Here is a 16,956-nt window from a genome sequence, read left to right on the forward strand (position 1 = left end):
TGATAAAGAAAGCCAAGATTCAACTAAAAACAGTTTATTGGACTTTTTGACAGCTTGGAAGGTAAACATGCTATGCAACCAGCTCTTTCACTGAATGCATGTCTTTATGAAGATGAAAAGCTAGGGGACACAAGGACTAAATGCACAAACAGCTGGTTTAGATTAACTGTGTTTGTGAGAAACATAGATCAATTTTTCAAGTTCCATCTGTTATAATAATCTTTGATATAAGGAACAGCCTCCTAAGTAACTTAAAACAACATTCAGAGGTTTGCTTACTAAGTTTGGGCCTTTTTCTTTTGAGACTCTGCCCCCTACAGGAGATGGAGTATGCCTATCTGAGTAGGAAACCAGTATTCTGGGCACAGGTATTTAGGAAAATAGAAGCCACGCATAACCCACGTGTACCACAGAGCGACTGAGCGTAGCTGTTTCTGATGGAAGAGGGGACGTGAAGTGAAATTAAACATTTTGCTTGAGAATCAGCCACACTGTACAAATTAGGACTGACTTCTCCCCACGCCAAATGAGAAAGCTACTTGTGCCCCATTAGTACTCCAAACCAAAAGCAAGAAGGTAAAAGTCGAGCAGAGCAAAGGACTCTTAGGCTACCTTACCCTGTCTCTGGGGTCCCTGTTACCACCATCCACAGCCTATTCTCCAGACGGTCAATCAGTGAGCACCCTATTCACACAGCAAACGGTGGCATCCTAAAACATGGACCCTAAAGCAGATGCTCTGGGGCTTTCCAGGTGGCGCTAGTGGTAAAGAACCCACCTGCCAATGCAGGACACATAAGAGACTCGGGATCGATCCCTGGGTTGGGAAGATCCCCTGGAGGAGGGCACGACAACCCACTCTAGTATTCTTGCCTGGAGAATCCCATGGACAGAGGAGCCTGGTGGGCTACAGTCCATACGGTCGCAAAGAATCTAGCAGGCACACACAAAGAAGCTGCTCCAGGTCCTATCCCAGCCCATTACGTGATCCTTTCCCTACTCTTTTCCACTTAGCTTCCGTCTCCCTGTCTCTTCCACTCACCTTTCTATGCCTTTTTCCTGTTCTCCTTTCTCCAGCTGCCAGATGTGGTATACCTGCTGAACGGTACCCTCTGCCTGTATTTCTCCTTCCTCTGGGTGTTAGAGATGCTACTCAGGTAGCCCAAGGTGTATGCAGGGCACATTCCATCAGGAAGCAGACAGGACAGGAAGGTGAAGTAGAGGGCCACAAAGGGATCATTCTGTGTAACACCTGAGGCTTTTCTTCCCTCTTTTACTAGGAAGGTCCCAATTCATACTCTGGTCTCCGCCTTGAAAATGAAGCTGGGCTGTTCTCCCCGATTCTAATAACACAGCAGATTTGTTGCCCTCCTCAGCAGTCTAAAGCCACAGGAGTGTACCACAATTCCAGCACATCCATAGAGCAAGCACTCATAAATTATTATTGACTGGCTGAACTCTGAAATATAATATATGCACTAGTAAATGAAGACACTGCAATGTCAATAATTTCTAAAAACTGTGCTAAAACCAGCATCTCCTTATTTCAAAAACCTTTCCTGAAAGTAGCTGGCTGACTTAACACAAGGTCACACAAGCTTGCAGCCGTGTGCACCTCACCCAGTATGGCTCAGAGTTGCTGGTCTCTCCCAGCCCACCCTGCAAGTGTCGGCTCCCAAGCTACTGAGGCCCTCCAGACAAAGCATGGATGATTCACTTAATCCCCGCTTTGAGTAAATTATTTTTCAATAGAAGAGGCGACCATCATAACTAAGGTAAATTCAAAGGTTCACTGTGCCACTGCTATTTGGCTTTTCTGAATGCAGGAAGGGGCATGAAATTGAAAATCTGCTCTTGACTGGTGGTAGGTTTCTTGTTCATTTTTAAGCAACATACTTAAATCTGATACACCTGAATTGAAATTTTCCAAATCAAGCTTCCATTTAAAGCTACCTCCATGGTAAATTTCTTGTGACAAACTGCATGGGGTTTAATCAAAGGGAAAGGCTTGCCAGGTGGCACAGTTGGTAAAGAACCCGCCTGCCAATGCAGGAAATACAAGAGACATGGGTTTGATCCCTGGGTTGGTAAGATCCCCTGGAGTAGGAAATGGCAACCCACTCCAGTATTCTTGCCTAGAAAATTCCACGGACAGAGGAGCTTGGCAGGCTATGGTCCACGGGGTCACAAAGAGTCAGACTCGACTGATCACACAAGCATGTATAGTGAAAGGGAAACAATTTGATTTTGCTCATAGGAGATAAACAGACTTGGTTTAGTGAGAGATGCGTGCTTTCTGGTTTACTGTTTGCGGGAAGGTGAGAGGAATGGTGAGTAGGGGAGAGAAGCAATAACAGGGTTTTAAGGACTACCAGATAACTGGGCCTTGGCCTCCACCTTGGGTCTTGCCCTCCACAGCAGTTCTGGTAGCCCCAGGAGTCCCAGGAATGAGGGCCCAGCCCATCGTGACTCAGAGGTCACCTGCTGATTCATCATCGCCCTGCACTTGGCCATCTCCAGGTTCTCTGTCAAGGCTGACTTTCTGGAGTCTTCCTTAACAGAATCTGACAAGGTCATGATCAATGACAGTTACTGACTATGGATGCTTTCCTTACCTAAGGAATGCCAGCAGTCAGCTTTGGGCATGGATGTCTCTTAGGAGACAGTCTACATTCCCAGTGACCTTGATTTAAGAAGGCAGAGGAAATGGAATCACAGAGGACTCAGGAAGTCTACATTCTAGCCTGCTTATGCTGCAGCCGAGTCATTTTGATTCAGTGGGTAGATCACAGCTGCTTCTACTTACTTCATCAGAGTGGCATGAAGATGGATAGATGGTTTACTATAGCAAACTCCTTAAAGGAGGGGCTTCCCTGGTGGCTCAGACAGTAAAGAATCTGTCTGTAACATGGGAGAGCCCGGTTCGATCCTTGGTCGGGAAGATTCCCTGGAGAAGGGAATGGCTACCCATTCTAGTATTCTAACCTGAGAAATCCCATGGACAGAGGAGTCTGGCGGGCTACAGTCCATGGGATCACAAAGAGTTGGACACGACTTAGTGAGATGCAAGAGGTATTGGGGACTGGCTTCTCAAAGGGATTTTTCAAGTGAATTCCATTTGTGGGATTCGGGATTTTGTTCTTTAATGAGTTTTAGGCTGAAATGTTGTTTCATACCTGCACATTTGAAACTCTGAGCAGTGAGCCCTCGTTCCAGAGACAAAGTTGTCAGGATGCTAAGGAAGCTAGTAGTCACCGACTGGCGTTTGTTCTTCCTGAGTTCGTGCCCACCCATCTGATCCCTGGGTTTGGTCCTCAGCGTGACCTGCAGGTTCTGTTCTGAGCTCCTTGCCGTGTTGGCAGCTGTTTTCAGGGCCTCCATCCACTCCTGAGCCCTCTGCCGCGTCTCAGCACGGAGGCGGAGGACATCTTGGGGGAAAATGACTTGAAAGCAAGAATCACAGTCGTCCAGGTGGTCCAGTTGGACGGCCAGACACACGTCCACGTTGTAGCTCAGCAGGGGGTCCTCGTCCAGCTTGCCCGGCGGAAAGGCCATCAGGCAGGTCCTGCTCAGCACAAACGTAAATGCCTTCCAGTTGTTCTGCATGGTCAGCCTGTACAGTGTCCCGGATTTGAGGATGTTTTGATACTGTTTGGGGCTATCCAGCACAGGGGATGGCATGAGCAGCTCGCGGGATTTCTTCTGTAAACAATGATTCTGTGGACAGTCCACATGATGGCCAAGCCCCGGGGAGTTGGCCAGCTCTCCTGGCCGGCCCATGTAGGCTGGTGCGGCTGCATGCACACCTTCCCAGAGCTTCTGCCCCCAGTCCAAAGCCTCCCACGGTGACTCTGCCTTTAGCTGCAGCTGAGTGTTGTCATACAGGACGGTGTCCACCAGCCTGGCCTCAAGGTTTCCCAGAACGGATATGCTCTGGAAGTGGGACAGCTGGTACGTGGCGTAGAGGTTCTGATTCCCACTGCTGTCGAGGCTGTAGAAGTATAAGCTGTAGGGGGAGAGCTCAGCGTAACAGCTTTGCCAGTAACTGTCATGGTCCTTCCGAATCTCCAGGTAACCCTTCTTCAGGATGTTCGGGAATGCTGGCTTGTGTTCTAGAAAGAAAGGAAAAAAAAAAGAAGTAATGTATTAATCCGTGAACATGAATGAACTGAATGAGATGACAAGGCAGGTGCCAGAAAACAAACAGATCAGCCTAATCTGCTGACTCAAACCAAACACAATATTAAAGAGAGGTACTAAAAATTCCAGGAGAGTGTCTAATCAACAAGATGTAATTGACGGAAACCCTCACATCTGAAGAACTTACCTAGGGTGCAATTCTGACTGCAAAAGTAAGTACTGGGTGGCTGGGGGTTCGCTGCCAATGAGACAGGCAGAAGCCTGTTCGAAAAACAGAAACACTGGAATGACTGGGGTTATGCTCTGCGGGCCCATTAAACAACCGCTTTTTGCCAGAATTTCTTGTTTTCTAGGTAACGTTCTTTTGTTGTTGGTTAGTCACTCAGTCATGTCTGACTCTTTTCGACCTCTATGGACTGCAGCCCACCAAGCTCTCTCCTCTGTCCACGGGATTTCTACGGCAAGAGTACTGGAGTGGGTTGCCATTTCCTTCTCCAGGGGATCTTCCCGACCCAGGGATTGAACCCGTGTCTCCTGCATTGGCAGGCAGATACTTTACCACTGTGCCACCAGGGAAGCCCAATGTTCTACACAGCACCAAATATGAGAGAAAGAATGCTCCTCCTGCCACTTGACCTAACTCCCTGACAATACTCATCTTTCTTTAGGTTGGTAAAGACAGGAAGGGCCAGTGCAAAGAACAGAGCGTGATGCATGCTGCTCACAAACTCCTGTTTCTCAGACACTCCCATGAGTCTTCAAGGCCCGTCCAGGGGCCTTCTGGTTCATGACCAGTTCTCCAGACATGACTCAACTAGCTTACTTCTTAGGTGTCTGCTTGGATAGCAGTTCCCTCCCCTCGCTGAACCTGCTTACGCTATTCGCTTCGCTTGCAGCGCCCCTTCCTCCACTTCCATCAGCTACCACACACTTACCCATCACTCAAGGAGCCTCTCTTCTAGAAGGAGTCTGCCCTGACTCCCCCAACCCCACCCCCTAGTCTGCCCACACACACCCCTGGGTCAGTATCAGGGATCCTTACTACATTATTCTCTTCTAATGGGCTCTTCTCAGGCTGTATTATAATAATTTATTTAAATATCTGAACAAACAAAATAAATGCTGATGTTTTTAAAGAAGTGTGTCTTCCCTGCTGGACTATAAGCTCCACAGAGGTCAGGGGCGAGGTCTGTCCTGCCATCCTTAGGTCACGGTACATAGTGCAATGTCTGGCACATAGTGGGTAAAAGTGAAAGTGAAGTAGCTCAGTCGTGTCTGACTCTTTGCGACCCCATGGACTGTAACCTACCAGGCTCCTCCGTCCGTGGGGTTTTCCAGACAAGAGTACTAGAGTGGGTTGCCACTGCCTTCTCCAGGGGATCTTCCCGACCCAGGGATCAAAGCCGGGTCTCCCACATTGTAGGCAGACGCTTTACCCTCTGAGCCACCAGGGAACGTAGTGGGTACTTAGTAAAAATTAGAATAGAAATAAAGCTTCTAGAACATAAAGCTTCTAGCATAATGCCCAGCATATAGTAGGTCTAACTCCCTTCCATTCTTTTCCCCTCTTCCCCAAAAGTTCATCTGGTCATGCCATCTCTAATGATTAGCTGCCATAGATACAGATGTCACACTTTAATAAAACGGGACTGTCACCTGGGAGATGTCCTGATACTTTCATCAGCGTGAAAATGAGGTAGCTCTCCTCCCTAGTAAAGTTTTTCATTTCTGAGATGTTTCTCAACCTTTTTGCTGACACATCGGAGACAGTCATAAACTAATTGAGTCACTCCCTAAAGAAGACAAATCACATTCCCAAAGGGGTAGGATTTCTGATCTTGGATGGAGAAAAAAAGTAAAAAAGAGTAACACAGATCTAGATCTTAAAATAGCAAACCAAAAGAGAAAAGGAGAGAAATGCGGCAGAGAAAAGCTAATTTCACCTACTTTACATCTCTGGTCCTGACATTCATTAGTATTTCTGTGCTAACTCAAAAGCCATTAATTTCTTGAAACCTGCACTAATCCCTTTGTAGAGAGAGATGATGGAAGACTATTCTCAGGTTATCTTTCTTTTCTGATAATGCAATAAGAGAGGCAGTGCTGTTAGACACACTGCTGTGGCCTCCTCCCTCTCATTTCCATCAGGTGCCGATGACAGTTCAACCTTTTCCATAACAAGACCCATAACCACGCATCCCTGCATCCCCATCCCTCCTGAGACCCAACAGCTCAGCTACGCATTCCTGAGCAAAAGAAAAACCATCTCTCTTGCTTTTAGCTAGGAAATTTCCTCTCCTTTTCTCTCCTCCCTGAGAGCTTTTTACAACAGCTACCACAAATTATGAAGTCTAACTTTAACTGGACCTAAACCAGAAGCACACCTCGAGCCTTTCTGATTGTATAAGCTAGGGTGTGTGTGTGTGTGCTCAGTCATTCAGTTGTGTCTGACTCTTTGTGACCTCATGAACTGTAGCCCTCCGGGCTCCTCTGTCCATGGGATTCTCCAGGCAAGAATACTGGAGCGGGTTGCCATTTCCTCCTCCAGGGGATTTTCCTGACCCAGGGATTGAACCCACGTCTCCTGCAATGGCAGGCAGGTTCTTTACCACTGAGCCACCTAGGAAGCCTTTATAAGCTAGGAGAACAGATGCCAGCTTGGGTGGACTAAATGGAAGTCTAGTAGGGAGTCTCAAAAGTTCCCCCACCTTCTTGCTGCAGAATAAGGTAAAGAATGCACAGTGTTTTAATATTTTCTTCCTACCTCAGCTCAGCCCTCTCTAAATAGGTATGTTAAACTGAGAAAGAGAAGAGGGGGGTTAATCATAGGATATGACCCATCCTTATAGACTGCAGTTTGTAGTGTAATTTCTTGAAAAAGAAGAGAACAGATGTGATTAAAAAACTATTCTCAGAGTGTACTCCTTTCTGGAGGGCCTGTTTATATCAAACCTTATCAGTATGTTGTGTGTGAAGTATGAATTATCATTGACTGTAGAGGGCTGGAGAACTACCATTTCTCTTTAATCCCTTGCTGTTACTTTCTGCTGAATCTATCTTGAATATTTTTGCTATTGACAAATCAGAAGTTATACACTTAGATCTAAGCTTCCATTAATTTCCATAGGTCAATTTTTATTTCCCCAGACCACATCATTTCATCACCTACATTTTTCTAAAGTGTCCCATTTCACAAATGAACAATATTATCTCTGTCTTAACTAATATCATAAATGATTCAGGTCGAACTTCTGACAAAGATTATCACCATTTCCCCAATGAAAACAGAAAGGTGATCAAAATGAATCACTGTATCTATAAATTTCATACTGAAACTACAAGAGACTAATTCTCTCATGAAAAAGAGCAAGGAACAAGACAAAAGCATAAAAAGAACCTGAGAGTTCTGTTTCCCCACTGCTTTCCACTGTGGCCAGTTATGAAGTCTTGGCTCAGTTCCTCCTCAACAAAGATCCCTTTTCACTCTCCTTGTCCCATACTACTCAGAGCAGTGGCTTAAGGATAAAACTTGCCACTGACTGAAGAGGAAAAGGGGATTTCCGCCCCACCTTATGCACCTGATTCATTTCTGTACTGCCAACCCACCAAAGAGTTCCTCTTTTGCCATTATTTCCTCTCTCTGTTCTCAAAAAAAAGTTTCCATTCTCATAGCCACCATCTTAATCAAGACCTTAAATGGGCTCCCATGGTGAGTCCTCCCTTTCTGGGCCACTTATAACCTTTCTCATGCCTCCCCATCAGCCCAAAATCCTGCACAAGTTTCCTAGTCCTACATAACAAAGTTCAAACTCCTTACGTTGACCGTAACACATTTTCCTATGGACCCAACCCTCAGTCTAAAAAAATCACCAAGCTTCCACACTATTGGTGGGAATGCAAACTAGTACAGCCACTATTGAGAACAGTGTGGAGATTCCTTAAAAAACTGGAAATAGAACTGCCATATGACCCAGCAATCCCACTGCTGGGCATACACACCAAGGAAACCAGAATTGAAAGAGACACAAGTACCCCAATGTTCACTGCAGCACTGTCTACAATAGCTAGGGCATAGAAGCAACCTAGATGTCCATCAGCAGACGAATGAATAAGAAAGTTGTGGTACATATACACAATGGAATATTACTCAGCTATTAAAAAGAATGCATTTGAATCAGTTTTAATGAGGTAGATGAAACTGGAGCCTATTACACAGACTGAAGTAAGTCAGAAAGAAAAACACCAATACAGGATATTAATGCATATATATGGAATTTAGAAAGATGGTAATGACTACCCTATATGCAAGACAGCAAAATAGACACAGATATGAAGAACAGATTTTTGGACTCTGTGAGAGAAGGTGAGGTGGGATGATTTAAGAGACTAGCACTGAAATATGTATATTACCATATATGAAATAGAGTCCAAGTTCAATGCATGAAACAGGGCACTCAAAGCCAGTGCACTGGGACAACCCAGAGGGATGGGGTGGGGAAAGAGGTGGGAGGGGGTTCTGGATGGGGACACGTGTACACCCGTGGCTGATTCATTTCGATGTATGGCAAAAACCACCACAATACTATAAAGTAATTAGCCTCCAATTAAAATAAATAAATTAATTTTAACAAAATCACCAAGTTTCTGCTATTGTCTCCTCTCCAACTCATGCTTTGTGTGTGTGTGTTTGCTGGAATGTTTTTGAAAGCAAATTGCAGACATTTCATCATTTCTAATGTCAATACTTCAGGCTATACCTCCAATCTAACAGATAAGAACTTTACAATATATATCATACCATTTTTATGCCCCAAACGTTAATAATTCCTTACCTAATACCCAGTCTGTACCTCATTTTCCCAGATTATCTCAAAAAATTTCTATAGATGATTTGATTTAAGTTTACACACTAATTTGGTTGACAGGTCTTTATGTTGTTCAGGATCTCAGTCGTGTCTTGATTATTTTTGACCACATGGACTGCAGCACACTAGGCTTCCTTGTCCTTCACCATCTCCCAGAGCTTGTTCAAACTCATGTCCATTGAATCAGTGATGCAATCCAACCATCTCATCCTCTGTCATCCCCTTCTCCTCCTGCCTTCAGCATCAGTGAAAGTTAAACTGAAAGTCACTCAGTCATGTCCGACTACTTGCGACTCCATGGACTATACAGCCCATGGAATTCTCCAGGTCAGAATACTGGAGTGGGTAGCCTTTCCCTTCTCCACAGGATCTTCCCAACCCAGGGAATGAACCCAGGTCTCCTCCATTGCAGGCAGATTCTTTACCAGCTAAGCCACAAGGGAAGCCCAAGAATACTGGAGTGGGTAGCCTATCCCTTCTCCAGGGGATCTTCCTGACTCGGGAATCGAACCAGGATCTCCTGCATTGCAGGCAGATTCTTTACCAACTGAGCTATCAGGGAAGCCCCTCCCAAGATCAGGATCTTTTCCAATGAGTTGATTCTTTGCATCAGGTGGCCAAAGTATGGGAGCTTCAGTCTCAGTATCAGTCCCTCCAATGAATATTCAGGGTTGATTTCCTTTAAGATTGACTGGTATGATCTCCTTGCTCTCCAAGAGACTCTCAAGAGTTTTCTCCATCACCATAGTTCAAAAGCATCAATTCTTTGGAGCAAAGCTTTCTTTATGGTCCAACTCTCACATCCATACATGACTACTGGAAAAACCATGAAATTAAAAGGCGCTTACTCCTTGGAAGGAAAGTTATGACCAACCTAGATAGCATATTCAAAAACAGAGACATTACTTTGCCAACAAAGGTCCGTCTAGTCAAGGCTATGGTTTTTCCTGTGGTCATGTATGGATGTGAGAGTTGGACTGTGAAGAAGGCTGAGCGCCAAAGAATTGATGCTTTTGAACTGTGGTGTTGGAGAAGACTCTTGAGAGTCCCTTGGACTGCAAGGAGATCCAACCAGTCCATACTGAAGGAGATCAGCCCTGGGATTTCTTTGGAAGGAATGATGCTAAAGCTGAAACTCCAGTACTTTGGCCACCTCATGCGAAGAGTTGACTCATTGGAAAAGACTCATGCTGGGAGGGATTGGGGGCAGGAGGAGAAGGGGACGACAGAGGATGAGATGGCTGGATGGCATCACTGACTTGATGGACGTGAGTCTGAGTGAACTCCGGGAGTTGATGATGGACAGGGAGGCCTCGCGTGCTGTGCTTCATGGGGTCACAAAGAGTCAGACACGACTGAGCGACTGATCTGATCTGATCTGACTATACGCAACTTTGTGGCAAAGTAATGTCTCTGCTTTTTAATATGTTGTCTAGGTTTGTCAACATATTTCAGGGAGCAAGCATCTTTTCATTTCATGGCTGCAGGTGCCATCTGCAGTGATTTTGGAGCCCAAGAAAATAAAGTCTATCACTGTTTCCATTGTTTCCCCATCTATTTGCCATGAAGTGATGGGACCAGATGCTATGATCTTTGTTTTTTGAATGCTGAGTTTTAAGTCAGCTTTTTCACTCTCCTCTTTCACCTTCATCAAGAGGCTCTTTAGTTTCTCTTCGCTTTCTGCCATAAGGGTGGTGTCATCTGCATATCTGAGGTTATTGATATTTGTCCCAGAAATCTTGATTCCAGCTTGTGCTTCATCCAGGCTGGCATTTTGCATGATGTACTCTGTATAGAAGTTAAATAAGTAGGGTGACAATATACAGCCTTGACATACTCCTTTCCAGTTTTGAACCAGTCCATTGTTCCATGTCTGGTTCTAACTCTTGCTTCTTGACCTGCATACAGGTTTCTCAGGAGGCAGGTAAGGTGGTCTGGAATTCCCCTCTCTTTAAGAATTTTCCACAGCTTGTTTGTGATCCATACAGTTGTGATAGGTCTTTTAAGTCTCTTTTAATCTGTAACAATTCCCTCTTTCTCCCTCTTTGTCATGGCATATATTTTGGGCTTCTCTAGTGGCTCAGAAGTAAAGAATCTTCCTGCCAATGCAGGAGATGCAGGTTCAATCACTGGGTCGGGAAGATCCCTGGAGGAGGAAATGGCAACCTACTCCAGTATTCTTGCCTGGGAAATCCCATGAACAGAGGAGCCTGGCAGGCTACAGGACACAACTTAGCAAATGAACAGCAACAATTTATTGAAGAAATTCGTTCCTTTGTCCTGTAGAATTTCGCACAGCCTGGATTTGGCTGAATGTATCCTCAGGGTATTGTTCAAATGCTCCTGTTTCCTAGGTTTACTGTCAACTGCTATACAGATCTCAAGGTCCAGGTAGATGCTCTTCTTTTTTGTGAGAATATGCTACAGGTGGTTGTCCTGCTTGTAGGGATGTGGAGATTGATTAGGAGGGTCAGATGATGTTAGCCTGATCCCTCTGTTATGAATTTCTCCAGGAGCCTTCCACACGCTTCCACAGCCACTCTCCTCCACTAACCACACTCCAGCCAGGGGACCTGCTGTGACTTTTACTACTGGCCCCTCCCAACCATGGATTCTCTCTCACTGTTCCCCCCAGCCTAGATTTCCTTGAATCTCTTCTTGTCCACGTTTTCCTCATATGTAAGAGCTAGTATAAAATCTCACTTCTTCCCGAGGCCTTTCCTTGTCCCCTTTAGTTGAACACAGCTGTCCTCCCCTGAAGCCACAAGGCCCTATGGCTATACCACCTTGGTGACTCATATTTCAGATACTATTTCACACTCATCAAATATGTATTAAATTATATTAAAAATATTCCAAGAAAATCAATAAGAAAGGTAAAAAAAGGTTTCTGCCTCCACATCCCAGCACTCACAATCCTTCTTCCCAGACTGTAGAGTATCTGATATTAAGCTTTTAGACATTATATATATATATATGTAATAATAATATAAATAATAGCAAGACTTATTCACATATATTACCATATGTAATTAAACAAAATGTGCTTCCATTTTGATCACTTTATGCAATTTTGTTTTTAAAAAACCACCATGTTTTTTTTAAAATGAATGTCCCAGATCACAGTTAATGAAACATTTAGGTAAACATTTAGTTTACCAAGAAAGTCTGAATGGCCTGAGTCAAGACAAGGAATGAAGTCCTAAGAATAGGACTCCCAAAAATCAGGCAATAGTTTAGAATGAAAGACAAAGAGCAACATTTTAATGTTTTCAAAGAACTCAAAAGCCTATGTGCTGACAATATTCCAAAATTATCTAGGCAAATTTAAAAGGAAACATTTAAGTTCGTATAACAAGACGAATAAATGTGAAAAGAGGGCCCCACCCTCACATCCTAATAAGAACACTGCAAAGCCCCCTCCTAATTCCGTCACTTCTGGGGCCAGAAGTTTAACATATGAATTTTGGGGGATGCAAATATTCAGACCAGAGCACTGTTCAAACATAAATTCATGTTCAACTTCTTTTATTGCTTTAATCCTGACAATTCATTCTTTTATTCATTTCATGGATCTCAAACACAATCCCAGAACAATTTTTCCACACCTTCTTTAGTCTTTCAAACTCCAAATTCTACCATCTCTTTCTGTGTGCACCAGAGGGAGGGCCTTTATATATATTTTACTTGGCTTCACTTCAACATTACACTAACCAATGTACTATACAAGTGTAAGAGAGCACATTAAGCCAACTGGCCGAAGTTTATATCATAATTCTGTCCTAACTGTCTGGGTAACCCTGGACAAATGACTTAACCCAAGTCTCAGTTTTATCATCTTTAAAATGGGGCCATAATAGAACCTGGGCTTCCCAGGTGGTGCTAGTGGTAAAGAACCCGCCTGCTAAAGAATCCTCCTGCAGGAGACGTAAGAGATGTGGGTGTGATTCCTGGGTCAGGAACATCCCCTGGAAGAGGGCGTGGCAACCCACTCCCAATACCCTTGCCTGGAGAATCCCACGGTGGGCTGGGAAGGGCTATAATGCCTGGTGGGCTACAATCCATAGGGTTGCAAAGAGTCAGACATGACTGAAGCGACTTAGCATGCATGCATAATAGTATCGACCTCATTGTATTATTATGAAGAAGAGATCAGTAACTCTCAGAATGATGCCTGACACATCTCAAGAATTCAATCGATCTGTTTCCTACTTCAGCTTCTGGTCTCAAAAGACCAGGAAAAGCTAGCCCTTCCACCTCCACTCTGAAGGTGGTATCTCCCTCTTCTTCAGAATCTCTTCCTCTATTACATCTGAAAATTACCCCTCTGTGGATCTCTTCTCCTCTTGTCTTCTAATATCCCAAAGTGTGTTGTGTCTATTCCAAAGTACTCACTTGCACTGCACCTCCTACACCTCAATTGTCTCCTTCCTCCAGATTCTAGATGCTTCCAACGTCTCTGCTTTCTGTCCTGCACAGTCTGGACTCTGACTACTGCTCTGACCTCACCTCGCACCATCTCACATTTCTTCTCTAACTCCAGCCAAAAGCCTCCTGTGTTTTTTGAACGAGCTGAGTGCTTTCTGGCCTCGAGGACTCTGGAGCTGCTGTGTCCTCTCTCTGGAACACTTCCCCCCAGCTCCACTGACATCTTCATCTCCTCAGCTTTTCACCTCAAAGGTGCCATCCTCAGTGAGGCCACCGCCCCTCAGCACCTCAGCTAAAGGGCCCCTCTCAGTCTCTTATCTTACGACCTTCTTTTATTTCTTTCAAAGAACTGCTGCTCCTTGAAGACAGGGACCTGGATGTCCCTCTCACCCCCATATTAGCAGCACTGGCTCCATAAGCACTTGCTGGATGCACGCACAAAGGACTATGCTGGGATCTGTGGAAACGCCAAATGAGTCAGACAGATTCTATCAAGAGTTCACAGCCCAAGGACAGCCGTTCCTTCTCTTTTCACAAAAGAGAAAAGTCACTTTCTTTTACGCAGCCAGTGCTGGGAAAAGTCACTTTCTCTTTTCACTTTCACTTTTCACAAAAGAGAAAAGTCTCACTTTCTCTTTTGCCACAGTCATCCTAATTTGAGTCCCATCACTTCACATCATGATGACTGGCAGAGTTTTCTCATCTCCACCCCATCTACCAATCCTTCCATACTCTTAGGGCCTGAGGTGACCCAGTAAATAGCATCTCTCTTCTTCACTCAAGTTGCAAACCAACTGAGATTGATAGAGGATAGTCAGACTCATAGCAATCCAAACATGAGCCAGCTGGAGGTTACAGGTTAGGGGTGTAGCCATGAACAGAACCCCAGAATTACACAGACTTACCTGTGAGTCACCAGCAACACTGGATCACTGGATCCAGTGGATCACTAGATCACTCAGTATAGACTTTCCTTTCCAGGGGGCTGCCCACACAGGACTGATGGGTGGCAAAGCACATCGAGAGGAACAGGCCAGAATCAGTATTTCCTGCAGAGGCTGAGTGATACACGCCTGCGTCTTCTCCTAAAGCTGCCTGGAAGTTATTTCTCCCCAGGAGTGGAGTGTGCAAAGGGAGGGAGAGAGGACAAGAGTGGCATGCAGGATCTTAGTTCCCCCACCAAGCATCAAGCCCATGTCCCCTGCAGTGGAAGCTCAGAGTCTCTACAACTGGATCACCAGGAAGTCCATATCCTTTCAATCTTGATTCTCAAGAAATTTTCAAGTGCTTTTTTCCCAACATACCATGCTAATTCTCTCGGTCTGTCTTTGAAGGTCCTCCATAATCTGGTAGTCCATTATGAGTCCTGTTCTGGCTTAGCCTCTGACCACCCCCTACATAGGCTGTGTTCATCCGTACCTCTGCAAAGTGCTCAACCCTCAATGCTCAGCTGGAACAGTTTCCTTTCCTCAATGAAGACTTCTCTGACATTCTAGATCAATCAAGTCTCTTTGCTTTCCAAGTCTATTTGTTTCATATTCTAGTATCTGACAGTGTTTAAGCCAGAAACTAGGGAGAAGTTAACTAGTTTTGGGTCTTTGTTCTCATTAGAGTCACATGAGGGAAGTGAATTTAACAGGATGCACGTCAACTATGACACTGCCACAAATGCCCACAGAAAAGACCATGAAGAGAATGATCTACAGGAATCAAAGAGGGGCTGGGTCCTGGACATTTTATATATGGTACACAGTGCTGGCCACTGCAGTGCTCACGGATGGTCATTAACAAACTTATTCTGGGAGAAATAAACTAAGCTCAAGTGATGAGCTACTTCGGAGATCTTTCTTTGTTGGTGAAAGAGAACATCCCATTTGTTTTCCCTTCATAAACGTAGGGGAAAGGACATACTATCTGTGTAGGCTCTAGAAGAAACAAATCTGTATTATATCTGGCTACATAGGCATTAGTTACACAGCTAGGGATCTTCTCCATCTAAGTTCTTTGTGCTGTGAGCAACAGTGATAGCATACAAGTCAACACAGACCTGGTCAATTGCACTCTTTGGATGTGAACCTGACCAGAAGATCACAGACTCAACCTCTTAAATTCAGAGGTTTTCTGTCTTCTCTAACAAGGATAATCTCTAGTGTTTATGAACTTTTTTTTACCCAGAAAACATTTCCAAACATCAGCTTGCACATGATGCTCACTGTCTGCCATGGTGAGCTTCTCATTCTGTTTCATTAATCTATACGAATTAAGTATAAAAGAATCTCCCATACTTAGGCCACCAGATTTTAAGATAAGTGCTCTATCTTTGGGTAACACTGAACCACAGAAACACAGAGGCAGAAGGGACTAGAAATCTCTCCAGCCCAGCCCTACCGGAGGCAGAACCTGTCAAGTACCCAGCTACTCTGTCAAGTGTCTCCCCCTTCTTTATCAAGAGAACCCTAATTGTGTGTAGGTGTGGAGATGGCTTCTCCCCGCCCCCACTGAATGGTTTGTTTAAAACAATTGGTAACCCCATTTTCCTTTGCCAGAGGTTGCTTTAGGGACCAGTAGGGAACCCAGTTCTGACTGCTGATGGGGTGCTCTTGGGGACCTCTGAGAAAAGACCCAGACAAGGTGCCCTGCTTTTTCCCTTCCTGACTTTGGCTGCTGATACATATCTTTGGGGCTAATGCAGCCATCTTGCATCAATGAGGGAAAGAAGAGACACCACCAATATACTGAGGACAGCAGAGAAAAAAGATGAAAAGTACCCGGATCTTTGATGACTCTGGGGCCACCAGAGGTGAATGGTCAAGCAATTACCTATAATGCATAGCAGGATAAAATGTGCTGTGGAAACATGAAGTATTTACCGCCTACAGTGTTTGATATGCACTATGTCCAATAGCTATCTGTTAGATGAAAAAATAAAATGATAAATGGCCTCACTATTTATGCCACTTTTACTGAGTTGAGTATTCTATTACTTGCTTCTAAAAGCATTTTAACTGATTTAACAGTTTGGAATGAGGTTCCAGGAAACAAAATGACTTGGCCAAGGGTACACCACAAAGTGTGCAAGTTGAGGGTGGAATGCCAACCTCCAGATTTTCAATCTAGATCACACTGTGTTTTATTTGCGGTGGAGGGAATGAGTCCTACGCTTCCTCAGACTTGACAGGCAGTTTTACAGCGTGGTTACGTGTAGCCTCCAGAGTGGGCCTGGAGCTTCTCCACTTATAGCCTGATGGCCTTGGGTGAGATTACCTTTTCTAAGCCTCCACTTTCTCCTTTGTACAATCAGGACAATATTATCTAACATATTAAATTATTATTAATATTAAATGAGATAACAGATGAATACTTCCTAGCACAGGTCTGGGCATAAAGTTAACTCACTAAATGATAGCTCTTACTGACAGTATTTATAATAACAAACTTTATTCAACTTGACTCAAGCTTTAGGTAAGGAAAACTGAAAGAGAGGGCAGGTCATTTTCATTCTGGAAACAAAAAAAACCCTGTGC

The 16,956-nt window shown here is 44.4% G+C and overlaps 1 protein-coding gene across 2 annotated transcripts in view; it reads right to left on the bottom strand.

The window, feature by feature from the left end:
* PLEKHM3 (pleckstrin homology domain containing M3) overlaps window positions 1-16,956 on the bottom strand; it is a 223,198-nt gene that overhangs the window by 167,292 nt on the left and 38,950 nt on the right. For both annotated transcript variants that reach the window (XM_061382958.1, XM_061382967.1), the window contains exon 3: window positions 3,176-4,111. In XM_061382958.1, the coding sequence (XP_061238942.1) occupies window positions 3,176-4,111 (936 nt within the window). The remainder of the gene's footprint in view (window positions 1-3,175; window positions 4,112-16,956) is intronic.

This window comes from Bos javanicus, chromosome 2 (genome assembly GCF_032452875.1).
Source record: "Bos javanicus breed banteng chromosome 2, ARS-OSU_banteng_1.0, whole genome shotgun sequence".
NCBI classification, from domain to species: Eukaryota; Metazoa; Chordata; class Mammalia; order Artiodactyla; family Bovidae; genus Bos; species Bos javanicus.